The 25,486-nt window shown below is 40.6% G+C and overlaps 1 protein-coding gene across 1 annotated transcript in view; it reads right to left on the bottom strand.

Annotated features, from left to right (window-relative positions):
- ALMS1 (ALMS1 centrosome and basal body associated protein) overlaps positions 1-25,486 on the bottom strand; it is a gene marked incomplete at both ends in the record, with an annotated part of 141,119 nt that overhangs the window by 112,939 nt on the left and 2,694 nt on the right. The window contains 2 exons of the mRNA XM_080711409.1: positions 148-253; positions 3,958-4,153. Of these exons, the coding sequence (XP_080567535.1) occupies positions 148-253; positions 3,958-4,153 (302 nt within the window). The remainder of the gene's footprint in view (positions 1-147; positions 254-3,957; positions 4,154-25,486) is intronic.

Genomic DNA, 25,486 nt, shown 5'->3' with positions numbered 1-25,486 from the left:
TGTGGCAAAAAAGCATCATTCAGCACCTTGCTACCACCACAATATCAACCTCTACTCTAGTCCCTCCTTAGCCTAGTCATTAATATTAATAACGACTTGTAATAAGACAGAATAGAAAGATTGGAGGCAAATAAGAAATCATCCTACCTCAGAGGTGCAAAATCTAGTTCACTTTGGTGAAATAAGGAATCCTGGTCTTGTGTCAAACATGTCAGCAAAGGCAAGTCAGGAGAAGCAAAGTTATCCTGTATGACTATAAAGTATCAAATATAAGAATGTTGAGCATCTGAGATTTGATTGTTTAGCTTACTCATATATTATGTTGCAGGGTTTTCATTGTTCTGGGTACTGGGAATTGAACCCAGGGGCATTCTACCTCCAAGCTAAACCCCCAAGTCTACCCCCCCAACAGTCTAAGTTGCTGAGGCTGGCCTCAAACCTGCAATCCTCCTGTCTCACCCTTCCAAACCTGGGATTACAGGTGAGCATCACCACACCTGACTTATTCATGTAATATTTTAAAGCACCTAAAAATATACTGCTATCTACAAGTTTCGACAAGCATAACATTATACAGTAATAAACAGCTACAATTTATTAAGCCTGACAAGGTCCAGGCACTTAACATACAATATTTCAATAAATCCTCATGACAATTTTTAAGGATAGGTACTATTATGCCTGCCTTATAAATGAAATATTAAGTAGTCTGTCCATATTCACATAGCTTAAGTGCCAGACTGAGATTTGAACCTAAATATTCTCACTTTTTAGCAAGTGCTAACTATTTGAGTTTTCTTAACTATTATGAATGTCTCTTTTAGTCTTAAGAAATATAAACATACTCCTATGTCAAAGTGGATAAGTATAGTGGGTCCAAAGACACTCTTAGGAGGTACCTAGGGTCAAAATTATATTCAAATACCATTGCCTTATTCACTCATTCTCCTAAAAGGGAATAGTAGCATTTCACAGAGGCTACATCAAATATGATATAGTAACACACTGAACTGAACGCAGAAGCATACTGAGTATCATATTGTCTTCTGAGTCAGGTATTATAGAGTGGTTGCTGTTGTTTTAAGTAAAACAAGACCATTCTTCTAAATATTTTGTTTTAGAAATAGTTATTTTTCTAGAAAACTATTTACTTTTTGTTAATATGCAAGAGGTGATTGTTATTTTTAAATATAATACATATTTTTAAAATTTATATTTTAACATAGGAAATACCAATAACCCACATAAACAAAAGCTCTTTGGAGTCATCAGTAATTTTAAAACATGTAAAGGAGGCCTGTTAACCTAAAAGTTTGAGATTGCTCCTGCTTTAAAAAAAAAAAATTCTTGTGACTTCCTGTCAGATTAAGTAATTCTTACTTTAATACCCTGAAATATGTACAAACTAGAAGCTAGGGGTGCAGCTCAGTGGTAGAACACTTGTCTAGCATGCACAAGGCTCTGGGTTCAACCCCTAACAATAAATATATATATATATATATATATATATAATATATATATATATATATTATATATATATTCAGTCTTACAAAACTAGGTTTAAAGTCTTTAATCCTTAAAGCACTGTACAACCACAAAAACAAAAACAAAAAATAAAAAGAACTTTAAGCTTGGGCGTGATGGCACACGCTTGTAATCCCAGCATTTAGGAGGCTGAGACAGGAGAATCGCGGTTCACGAACAGCTTCAGCTACTTACTAAAGCCCTTTGCAACTCAGTGAGACCCTGTGTCAAAATAAAGAATAAAACAATAGGGCTGGGGGCATATCTGGGAAGTAGAATGCCCCTGGGTTCCATCCCCAGTACCACAAAAAAGAACTTTATTATAAAACCAACAATATTCTATTTAAAATTAATTTAAGCTGAGCATGAGGGCACACGCTTGAATTCCCAGTACTTGGGAGGCTGAGACAGGAAGGTCACAGATTCACAGCCAGCCTGATACTGAGTGAAGCTCTCAACAACTTAGTGAAAACCTGTTTCAAAACAAAGAATAAAAGGTAGGGCTGGGGATATAGCTTGGAGGTAGAATGTATCTGGGTTCAAACCCCTAATACTTTAAAAAATTAAATTAACTTATAAATGATTTTTGCTAAAACTAAGTTGTTTTTTAAACATGAATATAATACTGACTGCTATGGTTTTAATTCCTTGATTTCAGAATGCCTACACTACTGTGTACAAAGTGAAGAGCTCCGCCTTCTCCCCACTGTTCTTGAAATGACTGCAAACTATGGTTCACAGAACTCACCATGGGTCATCTGCCTTCATTTGTGCACCAGTGTACTCTCTCTGTTCTCATGCCCTGCACATAATGCCCCACATTGTTTTGATCTTTAGTCTGTTTCCCATTAAAATTGCCAACATCAGTCTGCTTTACTCACAGCTATATCCTCAATGCCTAGCAAGTTATCTGCTAAACTTAGTAAATACTCAAAATAGAATTATGTACTGATTGCACTAATTAATCCCTGCGCTTGGGAGGCGGAGACAAGAGGATCGCGCAGGTTCGAAGCCAGCCTTGCTGGCTTAAGAGACCCTGTTTCCAAATAAAAAAGTATAAAAATAGGTCTGGGAGTGTAGCCTGGATGTAGAAGGGTTCCACAAAAAAAAAAAAAAAAAAAATTAGAAAATGCTAGATAATGATAACATTCCATCCAGGAAAAACTGAAATGGTTCTTCTTTGGCCATGGCTTAGAAAAATTAGTTTTAAACCTTCAAGCCAGATGCCCTTTGCCCCCTCAAAGAATCAGAAGGTTTGTTTTTGATAACAGGAAATGAACCCAGAAGCGTTCTACCTTCAAGCTACACCTCCAGTCCGATTTTATTTCTTATTTGGAAACAAGGTCTCGCTAGGTTGATGAGAATGTCACTATTCACTGAGGATGTCCTCGAACCTACAATCCTCCTGCCTCAGCCTCCCAAGTACTAAAATTATAGGCGTGCACCACCACACACAGCCAGAGGATTTTTTTCTAACAAAGTCATCTGATATACTCAGACTACAAGAGGATGAAACCTTGAACAAATATAATAAATATACTGTTTCAAATTAACCATATAGTAAGCATTTTAAAAAATTCAGAGGCTGAGTGTAGTGATGCATGCCTGCAATCCCAAAACTTGGGAGGCTGAGACAGGAGGATCATAGGGTCACAGCCAGCCTCAGCAACTTAGCAAGAACCTGTTTCAAAATAAAACAAGGGCTGCTGGGCATGGTAGTGCACGCTTGTAATCCCTGCGCTTGGGAGGCAGAGACAGGAGAATCGCGCAGGTTCAAAGCCAGCTGCGCTGGCTTAAGAGACCCTGTTTCCAAATAAAATATAAAATAGATCTAGGAGTGTAGCCTAGAGGTAGAAGGCCCCTGGATTTCATCCCCAGCACCATAATCATCATCATCATCATCATCAGGGTAAATATGGACATCTGCTTTTGTTGGTAGAAAGCCCAGTCTATCCACTGCTATGGAAATCAAAGAATCACAAGAACAACTCTGCCAATAAGGGCTGAGGAGGCATACCCCTAGAGAGACGTTGCCACCTTCCAGAAAGCCTTATCAGCAACAGGCCACGATGAAATGAGGACAACTGCACATTTCATGCAACCAGACCAGCGGCAGGGTCAAAACCACGCATAAGTCCTTTCAGTACTTCTACAAGCTCCTCAACCCAATAAGGGCTGAGGAGGCATACCCCTAGAGAGACGTTGCCACCTTCCAGAAAGCCTTATCAGCAACAGGCCACGATGAAATGAGGACAACTGCACATTTCATGCAACCAGACCAGCGGCAGGGTCAAAACCACGCATAAGTCCTTTCAGTACTTCTACAAGCTCCTCAACCCAAAGAGGATTTAGTTACAGACAGGACCAACCACACTGACAAAACTACTTAACAAACATGAAGTATTACTACTAGTTAGACATTTAAAACATTACCTAGCAATGGAGAACACATGAGATCTCTGTCTGGGCGTTTAACTTGATCTTCTGACTGGGTCAATTCACCTTCCTCCAAAGAGGGGAAGTCCATCATGTGTGTCCCTTCCAGTCCAACATTAATCCTGGTCTGCGATGTATCCAAGGTTTGGGAAGAGTCCATTTCTTGAGGAAGATGATGCCAAGATTTTGTTTTCTGAAACAATAATTTTAAGGGAAAACATGCTAAGTCATTAGATGAGTTGACATGCATATCAACATTGAAATGTCCACTCATAGAGTAGATAAGTTTCCTGTTTAATTACTTTCTCATAAAAGCCTACATTTCCCACATTCATAACTACATTTTAGATCTCTTCCTATTACTTTTTTTTTTTTTCTTGCAGTACTGGGGATTAAACCCAGAGGCATTCTACCTTCGAGCTACAGCCCCAACCCAATTTGATTTCTTAGTTGGAAACAGGGTCTCACTAGGTTGATGAAAGTCTCACTACTTCCTTAGGCTGTCCTCCAACCTGTGATCCTTTTGTCTCAGACTCCCAAGTACTGGTATTACAGGTGTGCATCACCATGCCCAGCTAGATCTCTTTCTATTACTAACCATCTCCTACAGTGCTAAAGAATCAAATTTCTCAAATTCCTCCATAGTAATCCTAGTCCACCTTTATAAAATATAAAGTCTATTGCACTCAATTTTTATTTTCTTAACTATAAGGGGATTACAAGTGTGCGCCACCACGCCCACCACGCCCGGCAACTTTTATTTATTTTAAAACATTCCATCATATTGATGGAAACTTCAGATATACAATGTATTGGCTTTCCTTATCTTATAGTGTGTTATTCTGTAAAGAGTCTATTATTTTAAAGCAGGCGTGGTGGCGCATGCTTGTAATCCCAGCATTTGGGAGGCTGAGAGGAGATTCCCAGACAGCCTCAGCTACTGAGTGAGGCCCTACTTAACTTAGTGAGACCCTGTTTCAAAATAAAAAAATAAAAAATAGGGCAGGGGGTGTAGCTCAGAGGTCGAATACCCCTGAGTTCCATCTCCAGACCCCCCCCCAAAAAAAAACGAGTCTATTATTTTATAGTCTGTTTCTTTTTCTTTGACCAACTTATATGGTTTTTTTTTTGGGGGGGGGGTTGTGGTACTGGGGGTGGAACCCAGGGGCTTTTCTACCTCCAGGCTATACTCCCAGACCTATTTTATACTTTATTAGGAAACAGGGTCTCACTAAGTTGCTGAGAACCTCACTCAGTAGCTGAGGCTAGCTTCAAACCGGTGCGATCCTCCTTTCTCAGTCTCCCAAGTGCTGGGATTACAAGCATGCACTACCATGCCCGACCAACTGAAATGTTTTTAAAAGACGATATCTTTTAATTCCCATTTAGATGATGCAAAAATCCATAAAAACAAGGCATATTATAATTTTTAAAGATTTTCACATTTTCCAATGAGATTTTTCTCTTTGATGAGGTATTTTCAGTATTTAAATTTTATTGATGAAATGCTTATACAGTAAAGTTTAAAAAGATATCCAACTATTGCATAAGATCACATAAGTTACATAAGTATGTACAAAGAAAGTAGATTGAAGAAAAATATTCTAAAATGTTTCTAAAATGTTAAAATTACTCATGTATGGCTTGTGGGATTACAGAATAGTAGACCTTCAACAGTCTAAAATATCTCAATCCATTCGCTGCCAAATTTATCACATCAAATAAGTGCTAAAAATATGCTTTTTACCTTTCCAATACTTGAATTTTTTAAAAAATCTGAGTATGATTAATCAATTTTTTTCCTCTCCTTATAGAAGATAGCAGGCCAATAAAAGGTTTTAAAGCAAGGATATTCCAGTCATTTTTCTGGCTCTCACTCTAACAAAACTTCTAGTTTCCACTCCTCTCTCTGCCTTAGACCATGGTTTGAAACTGGGTTCCTTAGATTATTCCTCAGTTCTGGTAACAGAGGTATCCCTGGATCATCCTGCCCATCCTCTGACCTCCACAGCAATAATTTTTAACTTCATTAAGACAACTATCCTACAACATTTACACTTTTCATCATTTTCTCATATATAGTTTAATTGATACGTAATAGTTTTACATGTTTATGGGTACAATGTGACTATACGTGCGCGCGCATGCGCACACACACACACACGTACTTATTGCATCAACTGGCATATCTAACACCTCAAATATTTATCCTATCTTTGTATTAGGAACATTCAAAACCATCTCTACTAGCTATCTTGAAATGTTCGATTAACTATTATCATAATTATCCTACTGTAATAAAAAACATTAGAAATTATTCTTCCTATTCAACTGCACCCCTATATCAGTTAATTATTCTCACGCTCTTTCTTCATCCTCTCAGGCTCCCAATCTCAGGCACTATCAACCACTACTTTACTCTCTGCTCCTTTTAGCTACTATATATAAATGGGAACTTGTAATCCTTTACAAATTTGTAATTCTTTAACTTTGCACAGACAACTAGCCTATCACATTTACACTTTTCTCTTTTTTTTTTTCCTTTTTTTCTTTTCCCGGTGTGGGGATGGAACTCAGGGGCATTCAACCTCCGAGCTACACCCTTGTCCTATTTTTTTTTTTTTTTTTTTTTTGGTGGTACTGGGGGTGGAACCCAGAGGCTTTCTACCTCCGGGCTATACTCCCAGACCTTTTTTATATTTTATTTGGAAACAGGGTCTCACTAAATTGCAGAGGGCCTAAGTAGCTGAGGCTGGCTTCGAACCTGTGTGATCCTCCTGTCTCAGCCTCCCAAGCGCGGGGATTACAAGCGTGCGCCACCACGCCCAGCCCTGTCCTATTTTTTTTATTCTTTATTTTGAAACCGGGTCTCACTGAGTTGCAGAGGGCCTCAGTAAGTAGCTGAGGCTGTCCGCGAACCATGATCCTCTGGTCTCAGCCTCCCAAATACTGGGATTACAAGCGTGCGCCACCACGCCTGGCACATTTACACTTTTCATCATACCATTCTTATCTATATTTCATTCTTTCCAATTCATAATTTTTTCATTACCACCTTGCAAAAAAACTTAACTTTCTTGCCTCTTTCTCCCACTGCTCTATTTGCCAGGCAAAAGCTAGCACTAGCTAAACAGTCTCCTTGCCTGAATCCAAGTAGCAGAACATGGCTGAAGAAATCATATACTAGATTCGTGTCTCTTTAAATTAATGGCATTAGGGCTCAAGGGTACTACGTATATTGCCTAAAAATCCTAATAACATTTTTCTAGTGAGTTAACTTTTCAAAGAGTACTTTATACCTTCTCTCCTCAGAACTAGTGAACTCTCCTCATTTCCATCTATGACCTCATGTCCTACTTTATTATGGGATAGCCAGGAACAGAAACTTCCTTGTCTTCTTATAATCAGATCTACAACCCCATTATCTACTTAGATTTCAGTCTTATGACTAAGAAACGAGGCTGCTCTTTACCAAAGGCCTTCCCGTTTAGTCATAGTTTATTAATGATTTCTTTTCTATGTTTTTTAGAATAAATTTCATTCTTACTTTCATCCATTTTTTTCATTATTGAATTATTTCTCTCCCCATTCAAACATACACATAATTTCTCATAGAAGCACATGTTGATATTATCTAGAAGATTGATTCCAGATTTTTATATTCTTCTTTTTTTTTTGATGTATGTACATATATGTTACTAGAGATTTAACCCAGGGACATTCTACCTCTAACCTACACCTTTAGCTCTTTTTCATTTTTTCAGAGTCTTGCTAGGTTTCTGAGAGTCTCACTATATTGCTGAGGCTGGTCTCAAACCTGCAATCCTCCTATCCCAACCTCAATCTCCCAACTACAAGATTACAGTTGTGTGCCACCACACTCATCTTATACTTTTTCTTTTTTTTCCCCCACTGGACATTGAATTTGTAAACAACTATAACATTTGCTAAGTTAATTAATCATGTATTTATTAAACATCTTACAGTATCCTCTTGGTCTCTTCTTTGAATTCTTTCTCTAGAGCATTTCCAAAGTTATATTCTTGTGAGGCTTGTTCCTGAAAATATCCTTATTATAGTTGCATATTTTGATTAAAGTTTAGAAAAAATTCTAACTTGAAATTTTTTCTTTAAAACTTTAAAATTATGTCTTCATTGACAGGTGTGGTGGCACATACCTGTAATGCCAGTACTTGGGAGGCTGAGAGGAGGATCACAGGTTCGAGAAGGGCCTCAGCAACTTAGTGAGGCTCTTCACAACTTAGTGAGAACCTGTTTCAAAAAAATCAAAAAACAGCCAGGCATAGTGGTGCACACTTGTAATCCCAGCGCTTGGGAAGCTGAGACAAGAGGATCACACAGGTTCAAAGCCAGCCTCAGCTAGTGAGGCTCTCAGCAACTTAGTGAGACCGTTTCCAAATAAAGTATAAAATGTATAAAATAGGTCTGGAATTACAGCCCGGAGGTTAAAAAAAAAAAAAAAAAAAAAAAAAAAAAAGCCCCTGGGTTCCACCTCAAATACCACAAAATAAATAAATTAAATAAATAAATAAATAAGTAAATATAGGGCTGGAGTATAGTTCAGAGGTAGAATGCCCCTGGGTCTAACCCCAGTACCACCAAAAATAAAAAATAAAAAAATTATGCCGGGCGTGGTGGCACACGCTTGTAATTCCCGCACTTGGGAGGCAGAGGATCGTGCAAGTTCAAAGCCAGCCTCGCTGGCTTAAGAGACCCTGTTTCCAATTTTAAAAATATAGAAATAGGTCTGGTAGTATAGCCTGGAGGTAGAAGGGTTTCCAGGAATCCCAGTACCACCAAAAAAAATAAAAATAAAATATTAAAATAAATAAATAAATAAATAAATAAATAAATAAATAAATAAATGGCTTCACTGACTTCTTGAATTCACTTTTTTGGTGAGAAAACTAGTCAATATACTCTTGTTCCTTTGTAAATGAGAGGCCCTGGAGGCTCTTTGTCTTTGATATTTCCTCTAGATTTTACATTTTTCTCTTTATATTCAATATTCTTAATTTCACTATAAGGTACCTAGAAGTGATTTTTGTCTTAACAATCCTGCTTTGCATGCAATGAATCTTTTCAGTTCTAGAAACTTTCTCATCATTATTACTTCAAATACAGTTGAAAGGGCCAGGCATGGTGGCACATGCTTGTAATCCTAGTACTTGGGAGGCTGAGACAGGAGGATCACAGGTTTGAAGCTAGCCTCAGTAATTTAGTAGGGCTGTCGGCAATTTAGTGAGACCCTGTTTTCAAATAATAAAATAAAAAGGGCCGGGGATGTGCCAGAGGTAGAATGCCTCTAGATTCAATCCCCAATACCACAAAAAGAAAAAAAAAATACAGTTGAAAGGGCCACACCCTCAGCCCTATTTTTTATTCTTTTATTTTTGAAACAGGGTCTGAGTTACAAAGAGCCTCACTAAGTAGATGAGGCTGTCCACGAACCGTGATCCTCCTGTCACAGCCTCCCAAATGCTGGGATTACAAGCATGCACAACCACACCAGGTTACCTGTTATTATTATTAATATTAGTTTGTTTCTTAATGTGGGCAATTCATTTCCAATTTATTTGGGGGGGCGGGTCTGGGAGTGGAACCCAGGGGCATTCGGCCTCCGAGCTACACCCCCTGCCCTATTTTTTATTCTTTATTTTGAAAACAGGTCTCACTGAGTTGCAGAGGGCCTCACTAGGTAGCTGAGGTTGTCCGCGAACTGCGATCCTCCGGTCTCAGCCTCCCGAAGGCTGGGATTACAAGCATGCGCCACCACACCTGGATAATTTCTAATGTTTTTGATTTTTAAATTTTTTAACGTGGGCACTCAATTTCTAACCCGAGTAACTCAGGGTTATAAATTTTCCTCTTGAAAAACTGCCTTCACAGCTAAGCATGATGATGCACGCCTATAATCCCAGTACCTATGAGGACAGGGACAGGGAGATTGCAGGTTCTATGACAGACTGAGCAACACAGGCCCTCAGCAACATAAACAGACCTTGTTTCAAAATAAAAAAATAAAACAGGGTAATAATTAGGAGGAAGAATGCCTCTGAATTCAATCCCCAGTACCAAAAAAAAAAAAAAAATGCTTTTATGGTATCCCAGAGATTTTGGTAAGTTGTGACTATTTTTATTTGATTCTAGAAACTATGTAATTCTTCCCCTTATTTCTTCTATGATGCAGTTCTTATTCAAAAGTGTATCATTCACAGCTGGACACGGTAGCACACGCTTATAATCCGTAGCACACGTTTATAATCCGTAGCACATGTTTATAATCCCAGCATTTGGGAGGCTGAGACAGGAGGATCGTGGTTCACAGACAACCTCAGCTACTTAGTGAGGCCCTTTGCAACTCAGTGAGACCCTGTTTCAAAAATAAAGAATAGAGCTGGGCATGGTGGCACACACTTGTAATCCCTGCGCTTGGGAGGCTGAGACAGGACAGTGGCACAGGTTGGAAACCAGCCTCAGCAACTTAGTGAGACCCTGTTTCCAAATAAAGTATAAAATAGGTCTGGGAGTATAGCCCAGAGGTAGAAAAGCCCCTGGGTTCTACCCCAAGTACCACCAAAAAAAAAAAAAAAAAAAAAGCCTGATGTGGTGGCGCACGCTTGTAATTCCCTGCGCTTGGAGGCGGAGAAAGGAGTATCGCTCAGGTTTGAAGCCAGCCATGCTGGCTTAAGAGACCCTGTTTCCAAAAATAAAAAAGTATAAAATGGGTCTGGGAGGATAGCCCGAAGATAGAAGGGCTTCCAGGAACCCCAGTACCACCAAGAAACAAAGAAAGAGATAAGATATAGTTATAAAGGTTAAATTTATCAAATGGATTGGGTCATATGATGTACAGATATTTGGTTAAAAACTGTTCTGGGGCCAGGCATGGTGGCGCACGCTTGTAATCCCAGAATTTGGGAGGCTGAGAGAGAAGGAACGCGGTTCTCAGATAGCCTCAGCTATTTAGTGAGGACCTTTGCAACCCAGTGAGGCCCTGTTTCAAAATAAAAAATACAGCTGGGGGTGTAGCTCAGAGGTAGAATGCCTCTGGGTTTCATCCCCAGTACAGCAAAGTTAATTAATTAATTAATTGATTGATTGATTCCATTTAGAATGCTTTTGAAGAATGTAAAGAATTCTGAGACAATAAAAAAAGTTTTACATAAAGGTTATAAAGATCTTTTCGAAAACTGGAATAGTAATATACTTCTTCACAATCATAATTCTTCACAGCACAGAATTTCTTGTGTTCCAAATCAAAAGAAAAATAGTTTTCCATTTCATCCTCAGACATACCTGATCATCCTCAGGACTCCAGTTGGCTGTCGTTTCCACTGAGACTGCATTAGTTTTGGGACTTTGTGTTCTAACGTTGCCTTGATATAATGGTTGCTGCCACACATGACAGGTCAATGGAATAGCCTAAAAACCAAAAGCAGACTTAAAAAGAGTAATACCACAACCACTACAGTTATACAATAAAATTAGCTTAATACTTAGATATATTTATCAGTTTACAAAGCACTTTCACGTATGTAACATTCTGACTTCCCAACTACTATCCAAGTTATTATCCTCTCCTAAAAATAAAGGATTTAAAGTTACCCAATTAGGAACAAATATACTTTCCCATAAACCATCAGTTCTTAACCGCCTCTACTCAAAGAGATAAAAGAAACAATTAGACACAAGCAAGTAGTCTATTTTCAAATCTTACTGCTTACAGCTAAGCAATTAACTCTGAGAGAGACTAAAATCAACTCATAGCATAAAGAGGGAACAAAAATAGAGCCTTTTGTAAAGTCAGTGGTCTGAGCAGAGCTCTCCAACGTGTTAAAAAAAGACAAGAAAAGTTGCGACCACTGTTCAAGGCTAAAGCAAATGGTAAATATCAAAGCCAATCAAAAAAACTGACCTGGGTCAAGATACCCACTGGTTTAGAAACTGGTTCTGTAACAAGGACTTAGACTCTTCACTTTTGTCTGAAAATGTCTGATACTTTGCCAAAAGCAGGATTAAGGGCCTGGCATCTCTGCCTCCATTTTGAAGTCTCCCTTGCTTTGAATCACTTTAGAGTCCAAGGACAAAGTCTGATCAATAAACATCTTATGAGGAGTCCAGGCTACACCCTTGGTAATAGCTACTTTCTCACCCCAAACAAGGCCCAGAAAGACCAAGCCAGAGATGACAGATCATCACATGCTGATCAAGATCACATGCTCTGTCAGCTGTGAAAAGTCTTCAGCTATGCGAACCCCCAAACTTTGCCTCCTTTCTATAAAATCTCAAAGTCACTGTCAGCTTCTTGAAGACAGGGCTAAGGACGTGGGTCCCTTGTCTTCCCAGTACAGCTACAATGATTAACGTTTCTTTCATGCGTGTCACCATTACTTTTTCTGTTTTGATTTTGGGACAAGTGGCTGAACCTGATATGCTGGATCCCCAAAGTCAGGCCTCACTGCAGTAACAGTTCTAGAGACTTTCCCAGGAGCCTTGCAGAATAATAACTCAAAGCTTCTACTATACTATTTTCTACTTCTACATTTCTCAACTCAATTATAGTTGAAATTGGAAAATAAAAATCAGCTAAAATTTTAAATGAATAAAAATTGTTATAAGAAACACTATCTCTTATGTAAACCAAGAAATAAGGGGGGATCACAAATGAAAATAGAAAGTAAAGTATTTACAACTGAAAAACTAAGTATTACATATCAAAATCCATAGGGTACAACTAAAATGGCACTTACAAAGAAATATACTGCCTTAAATGCATTTATTAAAAATAGAAGAGGGCTGGAGATGTAGCTCAGTAGTAGAATACTAGCAAGGCCCTGAATTTAATCCCCAGTACCACAAAATTAATTAATTCATTCATTCATTAAATGGAACTCAGTAGCCAGGCACAGTGGTGCACACCTATTATCCCAGTACTTGGGAGGCTGAGACAGAAGCAGAGCAGGTTCAAGGCCAGCCTCAGCAACTCAGTGAGACCTTGTTTCAAAATAAAAAATAAAATAGAGCTGATCATACGGCCCAGTGGTAGAATGTCCCTGGGTTCAATCCCCAGTACAAAATGAAAAATTTAAATAAATAAAAGGAACTGAATACTTGAACTGAGCATGGTGACACCTGTAATCCTAGTACTCAGGACGATGAGACAGGAGAATTACAGGTTCATGGACCGTCTCAGCAATTCAAGGCCCTCCACAATTTAGTGAAACCCTATTTCAGTCCTTCCCCCCAACCCAGGTACTGAGGGTGGAACCCGGGGGCTTTCTACCTCCGGGCTACACTCCCAGACCTATTTTATATTTTATTTAGAAACAGGGTCTCACTAGTTTGCTGAAAGTCTCACTAAGTAGCTGAGGCTGGCTTCAAACCTGTGTGATCCTGTCTCAGCCTCCCAAGTGCGGGGATTACAAGCGTGTGCCACCAGGCCTGGCTAATGAGGCCCTGTTTCTAAAAAAAAAAAAAAAAAAAAATAGAATTACAGTTGAAGCTCAGAGGCAGAATCCCCCTGGGTTCAATCCCCAGTACCACCAAAAAAAAAAAAAAAAAAAAGGAACTGAGAGTATGGAGGAGCGTATAAAAACACAAGCACATGTCCATGGAAGACACATTCCCAGAAATGGTTTGAAGACAATGGGCAGTGAAGGTCTTTCCCTGGTCAGAAGGTCAGAGGGTATATATATACTAGGCCGTAAAGACCCCTGCCCAAAACCAGTCTGCAAAGCCTAGGAAAGGTGGCTAGTTTTTGTGTCTTTTACAAATGCCCAATTTTCAACAACAACAACAAAAAAAACACACACACAGCATACAAAGAAGCAAGAAAATATGACCCACTTAAAGGGACAAAATAATCTATAGAAACTAACCCTAAAGAAACACAAATCTCGCCAGGCGTGGTGGTGCACGCTTGTAATCCCCATGCTTGGGAGGCTGAGACAGGAGGATCACACAGGTTCGAAGCCAGCCTCAGCTACTTAGTGAGGCTCTCAGCAACTTAGTGAGACCCTATTTCCAAATAAAATAAAAAAAGCCTGGGAGTATAGCCTGGAGGTAGAAAGCTTCTGGGTTCTACCCCCAGTACCACAAAAAAAAAAAAAAAAAAAAAACCACAAATCTCTGACTGATTTGACAAAGATTTTTAAACAACTATCTTAAACCTGCTGAATGAGCTAAAGGAAAACATGAACTAAATGGTATCAAGAAAATTATATAGGAACAAGGTAAAAATATCAACAAAAATATAAATATTCTAAGAAAAGAGACAAATTCTGGAGCTAAAAATCAAACTGAGTTGAAAAATTCAAAGGGTTTTAACAGAAAATATAAACAGAAAGAATTAGCAAACATTTTTGAGGGGTGTATGTTTGTGTGTTTTTACTGCAGACTGAACTGGGGGCATTCTACCTCTGACCTACACCCCCAGACCTTTGATTTTTTTGTTTTGAAACAAAGTCTCACTAGTTTCTATGCTGGGTCTCCCTAGGTTGCTTAGACTATCTTTGCACCTTTGATCCTCCTGTCTCAGCCTGCCAAGTACTGGGATTACAGGTGTGAGCTACCACGCCCAGCTAAAGTTAGCAAACGGGAATACAGCAATACAGCACATTAAAAATTATCTATTCTGAGGAGCAAAAGGATTGTGGTTCGCAGACAGCCTCAGCTCAGCTACTTAGCGAGGCCTTCTGAAGCTAAGTGAGACTTGGTTTCAAAATAAAGAATAAAAAATAGGGCAGGGGCTGTAGCTCAGAGGTTGAATGCCCCTAGGTTCCATCCCCACCCGCAAAAAAAAATAAAATAAAATAAATAAAAAAATATTAAGGAACATAACAGAAATGAAGGGAAGGAAAGAGAGCCTAAAGGACTTCAGGACATAATTAAGCATACTCCTTATGGGAATTCCAGAAAAACAGAAGAGAGAAATAGTCTTTTTTATTTTATTTTATTTTATTTTATTTTAGTGGTACTGGGGATGGAACCCAGGGGCCTTCTACCTCTAGGCTACACTCCCAGACCAAGTTCACATTTTATTTGGAAACAGGGTTTCACTAAGTTGCTGAGAGCCTCACTAAGTAGCTGAGGCTGGCTTCAAACCTGATCCTCATGTGTCAGCCTCCCAAGTACTGGGATTACAAGTGTGCACCACCACACCTGACTATTAGAGTCTTTGAAGACAAAGTATTTGTACACATTCCCTATTTGAGGAAAAAATCGCAAGCTTAATGAACTACATGTTCCTGGTAACCCCAAAGGAACCTATACAATGAAATATTACAAACTATTTAAAGAGAAATTTGAAAGCAACAAAAAAGCAACTCAACATAAGGTAGCTCCAGCATGATGATTAATAGATCTTTCAACAAAAAATCCTGCAATCTAAAGAGCAATACTATGATATATTTAAAGTGCTGGGGACAGGGGTGTCTGTCAACTGAAAATACTATATCCAGTAAAACTGCCCTTAAAAATTGAAAGGGAAGCCAGGCATGACAGCACACACCAGTAATCCCAGTACTTGGGAGACGAAGGAGGACTGCAGGTTTGAGACCAGCTCAACAACTTGGCAAGACGCTCAGCAACCTATCTAGACCCTGTTTCAAACCAAAAATAAGAAGTGGTGGGAACAGAGCTTAGAGATAGAATACCCTGGGTCCCCAGTACCACCAAAAAAAGGGGGGGGGGGATCAAGACATTCACGGATAAATAAAAGTTGAGAGATCTTATTACCACTAGACCAACCCTCAACAAAATGTGAAAGGCATTAATTACTTGAACCCAAGGAAAAATATAAAGTTCTCTAATAAAGATAAATATACAAACAAAAACATGTACTATTGGCATTCTGGTAACTCCATTTCTAATTCCTTTATAGGATTTAAAAGACAAACTAAAAAGTAACTATAAATCTATGTTAGAGTAAACAATTCTTAAAGATGTAACTTGTAATGTCTATAAAATAAATTGGGGGCAGAGCTATAAAAGACTCATTTTCTTATTCAATCAAAGTTGTTATCACTTTTTTGTGTGTGTGGTACTGGGGTTCCTGGAAGCCCTTCTACCTCCGGGCTACACTCCCAGACCTGTTTTTACATTTTTATTTGGAAACAGGGTCTCCTAAACCAGCACACGGCTGGCTTCGAACCTCCAAGATCCTCCTGTCTCTGCCTCCCAAGCGCGGGGATTACAAGCGTGCGCCACCACGCCCAGTCTCAAAGTTGTTATCACTTTAAACAAACTGTTCTTCTCCAAGAAAGTTTTGTGAAATTCCCATATAGAAATAGCTATAGAGAAGCTGGGCACAGTAGCACGTGATTATAATCCCAGTACTTGGGAGACTGAGACAGGAGGATTGCCGGTTCACGGCCAGTTTCAGGTACTTAGTGAGGCCTCAGTAAGACCTTATTTCAAAATAAAAAACAAAAAATAGGGCCAAGGATGTAGCCCAGAGGTATCCCCAGTATCACAAAAAAAGAAGAAAGAAATAGCTATAGAATTTACACAAAAGGAAATGAGAAAGTAATCAAAACATAACTACAAAAGAAATAACTCAACACAAAGAAAGGTAAAAAGAGAGGAAAAATAAAAAGTTATGAAAGAATGAAGAAATTACAAAAAGAAATAAAGATAGAATTTAAACAGTACCAAACAATATGCTATGTAAGATATTTACTTTAGAACAAAGAAAACATAGGCTGAAAGCAAATGATAAGCAAAAGTGAGCAGGAGTTGCTATACTAATATCATACAAACATACATTGAAATAACTATAAGAATAGATAAAGAAAGACATTATATAATGATGAAAGGGTCAGCCAATAAGATATAACAATTATACATATGTTTGCCAAACATCACAACTGCTAAATATTTTTAAGTAACTGACAAAACTGAAGAGAAGTCTACAATAGCAGTGGGAGACATCAATGAATAAACTGTGAAACTAAAGATTAAGAGAGGAACAGAGGACTTAAACAACATTAAAGACCAACCAAATTTAATATACATATAGAAAATGCTCCACCCAATACCAACAAAATATACATTCTTCTCAAGTTCACAAGGAATATTACCAGACTATACCATATGTCAAGCCACAAAAAAAGTCTTAAATTCAAGATGACTGAAATTATCAGCCGGCATGGTAGCACACTCTTGTATTCCCAGTACTTGGGAGGCTGAGGCAGGAGGATCGCAGGTTCATGGACAGCCTCGCCAATTTCTGGTGCCCTCCACAACTTGGTGAGGGATCCTGTCTCAAAATAAAATAGGGATAGGAGTATAGCTCAGAGGTAAAATGTCCCTGAGTTCAATACCTAGAACCACACACACACAAAAAAAAAAGGCTAGGGATATAGATCAGAAGTAGAATGCCCCTGTGTTCAATCCCCAGTATCACAAAAAAAAATTTTTTTAATAAAATTAAGAAAATAAATACATTTAGGATAGTATCAAAAAAATCAAAATATAAAATTTTCTTAAATTATCCTACTTTAAGAAAATTAAGACAATTATTTCTAAAAATTAGGAAATTTTAATTAGTTTTAATATTTTATTTAATTAGGATGTTAAATTCTGGAAAGTACAAACATTACTGAACAAACTTAAAGATCTCAGATGGGTATGGTGACACATACTTGTAATTCCAGTACTTGGAAGGATGAGACAGAAGGATTGCAGGTTAAAGGCCATCCTTTGCAATTTACAAGGCCCCTCGGAAACTTAATGAGACTCTGTTACAAAATACAAAATAAAATAGGGCTGGTGTGTAGCTCAGAGACTGAATGTCCCTAGGTTCAATCCCTAATACCAAGAAGAAAAAAAAATCTAAATAAATGAAAAGATAGTCCATGTTCATGAATCAGAAGAATTATTAAAATGATTTTCCCAATCTGATCTAAAGTCAATGCAATTATTATCAAAATACTAGCTGTCACAAAGGCTTGCAAATGGCAAAAAAAAAAAAAAAAAATTATACTGGAAATTGAACCCAGGGGCATTCTGTCTCTGAGCTACACCACATCCCTTCAGCCCTTTTTAATTTTTATTTTGAAATAGGGTATCACAAAGTTGCTGACAGTCTCATTAATTTGGTGAGGCTGGCCTCAAACCTGCAAGCCTCCTGTCTCAGCTTCCACAGTACTAAGATTCCAGGCATTCATGTTTTTGCCCTTTACTGCTTCTTGATTTCCCCAGTAGATACAAACACAAGAATCAATTGTCTCCCATGTTGACACTTAAACAAACAAACAAATAAACAAAAAATACAGGCTAGGTGTGGTGGCGCAAGCTCTCGTAATCCCAGTACTTGGGAGGCTAAAACAAGAGGACTGCATGCTCCAATCCAGCCTCAGCAACTTAGTGAGGTTGTCAGCAATTTAGCAAGACTCTATTTCCAAATAAATTAGGGTTGAGGGTACAGCCCAGAGGTAGAAGGCCTCTGGGTTCCATCCCCAGTACCACATACACACACAAACAAAAAAAAAACAAAAAAACAAAAAAACGAACTGTACATTAAGTTTCCTAACAGGACCTGTACCAACCACTGATAACTTTTTATAAGAGTCAAATATGACTATTAATGCAGTAAATACAGACACCCCATTCTGGAACTAAGCTATAGGGACATCCCAACATCTAGCCTACTGAGATCCAGAAAAATACCAAAAACCAAAGTCCTCATTTTTTTAGTCAAAACAGCTTTCCCTATCCCATTCTCAGCCCTTTCCCCCCACTTAAGAGCAGCCTGCAAGTGCATTATAACCTATTTTCCAGTAGGTGTTGCCTATTTCTTCCAGTCTCCCTTGGTGTCCTATCTGGTTTCTTACCACTTTCATCTACCTCTCAGGAAGCCACCTTTTGCATGCTGAGTTTGGGACATACCTTCACTCCCATTTCATCTTTCGAGGGATTTGGAGGGCAGCTGACTCCTCTTCCATCTCCTACCCTCTCCTCTACAATACTAACAGGCATTAAGAGGCAGGCAAAATACAGCCAAGCAGTCACAGCAAGATGGCATGAATGTCTGGTTGCAGGGGACTACAACTGCAGTTTTTCCTAGAAACAGAGTATAAGAAAAACTTAGCCAGGCGTGGTGGCACACACTTGTAATCCCAGCATTTGGGAGGCTGACAGAGAAGAATCAAGGTTCAAGGACAGCCTCAGCTATTGCTTAATGAGGCCCTTTGCAACTCAGTGAGACTGTTTCAAAATAAAAAATAAAAAATAGGGCTAGGGGTGTAGAATGCCCCTGGGTTCCATGCCTAGTACTGCAGACAGACAAACTGACAGACTGAATGAATGATTGACTGACTAACTGACTTAGGAAACTCCTTATTAGAATTTTTTTAAATATTTGTATTGGTGCATTGTAATCATACATCACATTGGGATACAAGACTTGAGAGGATATACAAGCACACATCATCCAATTAGCCCTCATCCAGTCCCCATCCCATTCCCTCCCCCTCCCTCGAGCCCATGCTTGAATGGTGATTATCTTTGATACATTTGTTTATGTAGCTCCTGAGTTTTAAAGAGGTTCCATCCTCCCCCCTCCCATCCCCTCTGATTGGTCACCTTAATTACTTCACTATAGGGCCCTTTCTACAACTCGACCTCCTCCTGTTACCCCTTTCTTCCTAGTTTTTGCTAATTAGGGGAAGCATCTGGTTTTTATTTTCTGTGATATTTCTCTGTGCATGCTGCGTTGCAAGTTCCGATCCCACTCTTGACAGCCCCAGTTGTGGCCTGGCCACCCGGAGGTCTGATCCTAACCTCGCTTGCTCCAGCACCGGCCTTTCCTTATGGGAGGCCCCAATTCTGGCCTCGCTGGCCCCCACACCAGCCTAACCCCTTGGCTGGCTCTGATCCTGGCCTCAGAGGCCCCAACACCAACCTTACCTCAAGGCAGACTCCAATCCCAGCCTCGCTGACCCTGGCACCAGCCTAACCCCTCGGCAGGCTCCTATCCTGGCCTCGGAGGCCCCAGCACCGGCCTTGCCTCACAACAGGCTCCGATCCTGGCCTCGCTGGCCCCGGCACCAGCCTTACCCCTCGGCAGGCTCCAATCCAGGCCTCAGAGGCCCCAGCACCAGCCTTGCCTCACAGCAGGCTCTGATCCCAGCCTCACTGGCCCCAGCACCGGCCTAACCCATCGGCAGGCTCCTATCCCGGCCTCGGAGGCCCCAGCACCGGCCTTGCCTCACAGCAGGCTCTGATCCCAGCCTCACTGACCCCAGCACCGGCCTAACCCCTCGGCAGGCTCTGATCCCAGCCTCAGAGGCCCCAGCACCGGCCATGCCTCACGGCAGGCTCCAATCCTGGCTTTGCTGTCCCCATCACCAGCCTCACCCCTCGGCAGGCTCTGATCCAAGCACCCTCTTCACCCAGCACGTTCCCGAGGGTGCGTGGTAGTAGCATTCTGCCTCTGGGGTTATTTCTTCAAAAGTTCCAGGTGTGATCCATCAGATCTCTGCCTCCCCTGAGTACTGGCCACTGCCATTGCCACTGCCTCCACCATTTCAAATCTTTCCCAAGCTCTTTCTCCACACTGCATGTTGTCCAGTGTTCTTAAGCATGCATGACAATAGCATTCAACGTTTGGGGTAATTTCTCCAGAAGATAAGGTTGGTAGGATCAGATTTCTGCCTCTCCCAAATACAAGTGTCCACCGCCATCGCGGCAACCGCTTCCAACACCGCCTTTCTCCTAGGTCTCCGCTAAACTCTCTCCTTACAGGTGATGTACAGGATTCTTAAGGATGTAGAGAAGAAGCAGTCCTCCTTCACGGGGAATTTTTCCAAAAGTTCCAGTTCAGTTGGATAAGTTTTGTCTGCATCACCATTATCCTGGCAGCCGCCATGGCTATCTTGACCTCTCCGATATTTTTCTTTTCTTTCTTTCCTTTTTTTTTTTTTAAATAAGAGAAGACAGTATGTATGGTTTGAGGAGGTTGTGGGATCAGGCACTCAGTAGCAATGAATTTTTTTTTCTCTCCTCCCTTCCAAGACCGGAGTCCAACAGTCTCACCGCGCAGAGCAAAATCTGCTTTTCTATGCGCAACACGTCCTGGCACAGCACAGCAGTGCTGGGTTCCTCTGTACCCACAGCTGTGCCTCCTGTTTGGTACCGGGCCTCCAAGAACTCGGGCGCGGCCTCCTACCCGGCACCATGCCTTCCCGGGGGTAGGCCGGGCTGCCTGGCCCCCGCCCAGGGCACTGGACCTTTCAGCCCGGGCCTCCGGACCCTCCGGGGGGCCACCGGGTCCTGCGCGACCCCTGCCCAGGACCCAGGGCCTTGCGGCCCAAACCCCGGTCCTTCCGGGGAACCGGCGTGCCCTGCACGACCCCCGCCCGGGGCCCAGGGCCTACAGCCCAGACCCCGGTTCTTCCGGGGGGGGGCCAGCGTGCCCCATGCGACCCCTGCCCGGGGCCCGGGGCCCAGGACCTTGCGGCCTGGGCCTTCGGGCCTTCCTGGGTGCCAGCGTGCCACCCGCAACCCCCGCCCGGGGCCCAGGGTCCTGCGGCCTGGGTCCCGGTTCTTCCGGGAGTCCAGCGTGCCCCGCGCGACCCCCGCCCAGGGCCCAGGATCCTGCGGCCAGGGGCCCTGGTTCTTCCAGGGGTCCGGCGTGCCCCGCGCCTCCTTATTAGAATTTGAAGCAGTCACAAACAACAAAGCTCTGCTTGCCCTCAGAACTTCACTTTGGCTCCGTAACCAGGCTGGTCTGACTACCACTGGCACACCCTTAAAAGGAACCTGAAGCCAGGTGTGCTGGCACAAGCCTGTAATCTCATAAACTGCTAGTAGGAACTTAAAATAGTATAGCCACTTTGGAAAATAATCTGGCAGGTCCTTAAATGGTTAAATATAAAATTACCCAGCAATTCTACTCCTAGATACATGCCTAAGAGAGGAATGAATCTGTATTTCCACACAAAATTTGGACACAGATGTTTATAGCAGCATTATGTCTAATAGCTAAAGACAGAAGAAAAAAATGTCTATCAACTGATGGATGGATACACAAAATACTCTGTAGTCATACAACAATTCAGCCATTAAAAGAAATAAAATGCTAACACTAATACATACTATATGAAGGATGAATTTTCTAAATGAAAGATGGTCACATACATTAAAAAATGATGATTCCATTTATATGAAATACACAGAATACATAAATATGTAGACAGAAATAGATGCTCATCAATCTAGCTGAGACCCTGTTTCCAAATAAGAAATAAAATCTGAGCTAGGTGTGGTGGCGCATGCTTGTAATCCTAGTACTTGGAAGGCTGAGACAGGAGGATCACAGGTTTGCAGCCAGCATCAGCTACTTAGTGAGGCTCTCTACAACTTAGTGAGACATTGTTTCAAAATAAAGAATAAAAAATGGGGCTATATGTATAGCCAAGAGTAGAATGCCCCTAGGTTCAATGTAAGTACCACAAAAAAAATTTTTAAAAAAGAAAAAAAATGGGGTTGGGGTTATAGCTTGAAGATAGAATGCTTCTGGGTTCAATCCCAGTACTCTGGGTTCAATCCCAGTACCACAAAAAGTAAATAAATAAATAAAATAGGGCTGGGGATTTAACTCAGAAATAGAATGACCTGGGTTCAATTCCCATACCCCCCCAAAAAAAAAGCCACAAGATTATCAAAGTAAAAGGTACAAAAGCTATGTTCTCTCCCTCTTCTGTGAAATGGTAATCTGCTAAAATGGTAACCTCCTGAATGTAAGAATGAAGATGGGATGCCAGGCATGGTAGGTCACACTTGTAATCCCAGCATTCGGAAGGCTGAGACCGGAGGATCGTGGTTCGCGGACAGCCTCAGCTACTTAGTGAGGCCCTCTACAACTCAGTGAGACCCGGTTCCAAAATAAAAAATAAAAATAATAAAAATAAGGCAGAGGGTGTAGCTCAGAGATCGAACAGCCCTGTGTTCCATCCCCAGACCCACAAAAAATATAAATAAAAATAAAAATAGGGCTGGGGGTGTATCTCAGAGGTAGAATGTTCCTAGGTTCCATCCTCAGTACCACAAGAAGAAAAAAAAAGAATGAAGGTAGGGGGTGAGAAAGAGCTGACAGAGGAAACTTAAAAAGATTTTCAAGCACCGTTGATGACATAAAGACCAAGAATTTTGAGATGCAACCCACAGAATTGAATTATTTTCCTAAACACAGCTCAGAAACCCAGGGGCATTCGACCTCCGAGCTACACCCCCTGCCCTAGTTTTTATCTTTCTTTTGAAACCGGGTCTCACTGAGTTGCAGAGGGCCTCACTAAGTAGCTGAGGCTGTCCGCGAACTGCGATCCTCCGGTCTCAGCCTCCCGAATGCTGGGATTACAAGCGTGCGCCACCACGCCCGGCTCTAGGTATAACAATTATGAGAGGTGATTACAGTGTTGTCTATAGAATGGTCTGTAGGACCAGCATGAGAACAAACCAGCAAAGGCTCTGAATCATTCACTTCCTAAAATCTAAAGAGGTCTTTAGTTGTTAGACTAAACAGTTCCATGGCTTAGCTCAGTCCCAATAGAGGACTACCAACTTAATCACTGCCTCATACATCACCCTAAAACACTCATTGCTTTAGTGAGAGTAAACTCTATTACTTTATAAGAGAGTAAACAGAATATTAGAATTTTGCCACTTGAGTCTAGACTGAAATTTGTTTCTTATTATTTGATCTCACCCTCTGAGCACGTTATATCATACTAATTGCTACACAACAAACACATCTTAAAAAATATCAAGGCTGGAAGTGTAGCTCAATGGCTGTGGGGTTGCCTAGCATGCAAAAAGGCCTAAGTTCCCTAGTACTGCAAAAATAAAAATAAAAAATTTTCATAAATCTCTGGTGAGAAAGATTGAACATTTTCTCCTTTAAAAACTTTCCAGCCGGGTGTGATGGCTCATGTTTGTAATCCCTGCGCTTGGGAGGCTAAGACAGGAGGATCACACAGGTTCAAAGTCAGCCTCAGCTACTTAGTGAGGCTCTCAGCAACTTAGTGAGACCCTGTTTCCAAATAAAGTATAAAATAGGCCTGGAAGTATAGCCCGGAGGTAGAAAAGCCCTGGGTTCCACCCCCAGTACCACCCCAAAAAAAGAAAAATTCCTATTTCTGCCAATAAATTATGTCAGTGAACTAAAGGGAAAATGTACTCAATATTCATTAGGTCGTCTTAACACTACCTTTAATACAGAAGAACACCTATGCCTTTTTTTTTTTTTTTTTTTGCAATATTGAGGATTGAATTAGGGGCATTCTACCTCCATGCCACACCCCCAGTCCTATTTTTTATTCTTTATTTTGAGACAGAGTCTGGAGGGCCTAAGTAACTGAGGCTGGCTACAAGCCCTTGATCCTCCTGTCTCAGCCTCCCAAGTACTGGGATTAAAAGCATGCTCCACCATGCCCAGCCATCTACACCTTCATATATATATATATATATATATATATATTTATTTATTTTTTTTTTTTTTTTTTTTTTTTTTTTTTTTTTTGGTGGTGCTGGGGTTCCTGGAAGCCCTTTTACCTTAGGGCTACACTCCTATTTTATATTGTTTTTATTTGGAAACAGGGTCTCTTAAGCCAGCACCTTCATATATTTTCTGAGGTAAAGAAATAACTGGTATCTCAAAAAAAAAAAAAAAAAAAAAAAAAACCAAGGAGAAAAACCCTAGAATCTAAGAAGCAAGATTTCTGTCCTATACATAGTTAGGTCACTATTAAGCAGTATAATAATATTTTGGGCAGTATTGAGGATTGAACTCAGGGGCATTCTGCCTTTGACCTACATCCCCAGCCAATTTTTTAATTCTTTACTTTGAAAGGGTCTCACTAAGTTGCAGAGGCCCTCACTAAGTAGCTGAGATGAGACTGGCCGCGAACTACAATTCTCCTGTCTCAGCCTCCCAGGTACTGGGATTACAAGCATGCACCACCACACCCGGCTTGTATAATGATTTTTCACAATGACTACAGTAAGAGTTAAAGTGGACTAATTTAGGAATTCCTCATCCAGACTTGAAGATATAAATTCAAATACTCATAGATATTCAAACAAAAATTTATAGAACAAATAAGTTTAAAGATTTCATTCAAAAGTATGGTTTTAGCCGGGTGTGGTGGCACACACTTGTAATCCCTGCGCTTGGGAGGCGGAGACAGGAGGATCGTGCAGGTTCACAGACAGCCTCAGCTACTTAGTGAGGCCCTTTGCAACTCAGTGAGACTCTGTTTCAAAATAAAGAATAAAAAATAGGGCACGGGGTGTAACTTGTAGGTAGAATGCCCCTGGGTTCCATCCCCAGACCCACAAAAAAATAAAAAATAAAATAAACTCATAATCTTAGCATTCATCTAGCCAATTCCATCACTACACACACACACCCACCACCACCACCACCACCATACTCACTACCCCACCATAACCATGGCCATATCTCAATATTAGCACAAACATTCATTCAATAACCTACCAC

This window comes from Muscardinus avellanarius, assembly GCF_963383645.1.
Source record: "Muscardinus avellanarius genome assembly, chromosome: 15".
NCBI lineage: Eukaryota > Metazoa > Chordata > Mammalia > Rodentia > Gliridae > Muscardinus > Muscardinus avellanarius.
This window is presented reverse-complemented; position numbering and strand designations above follow the sequence as displayed.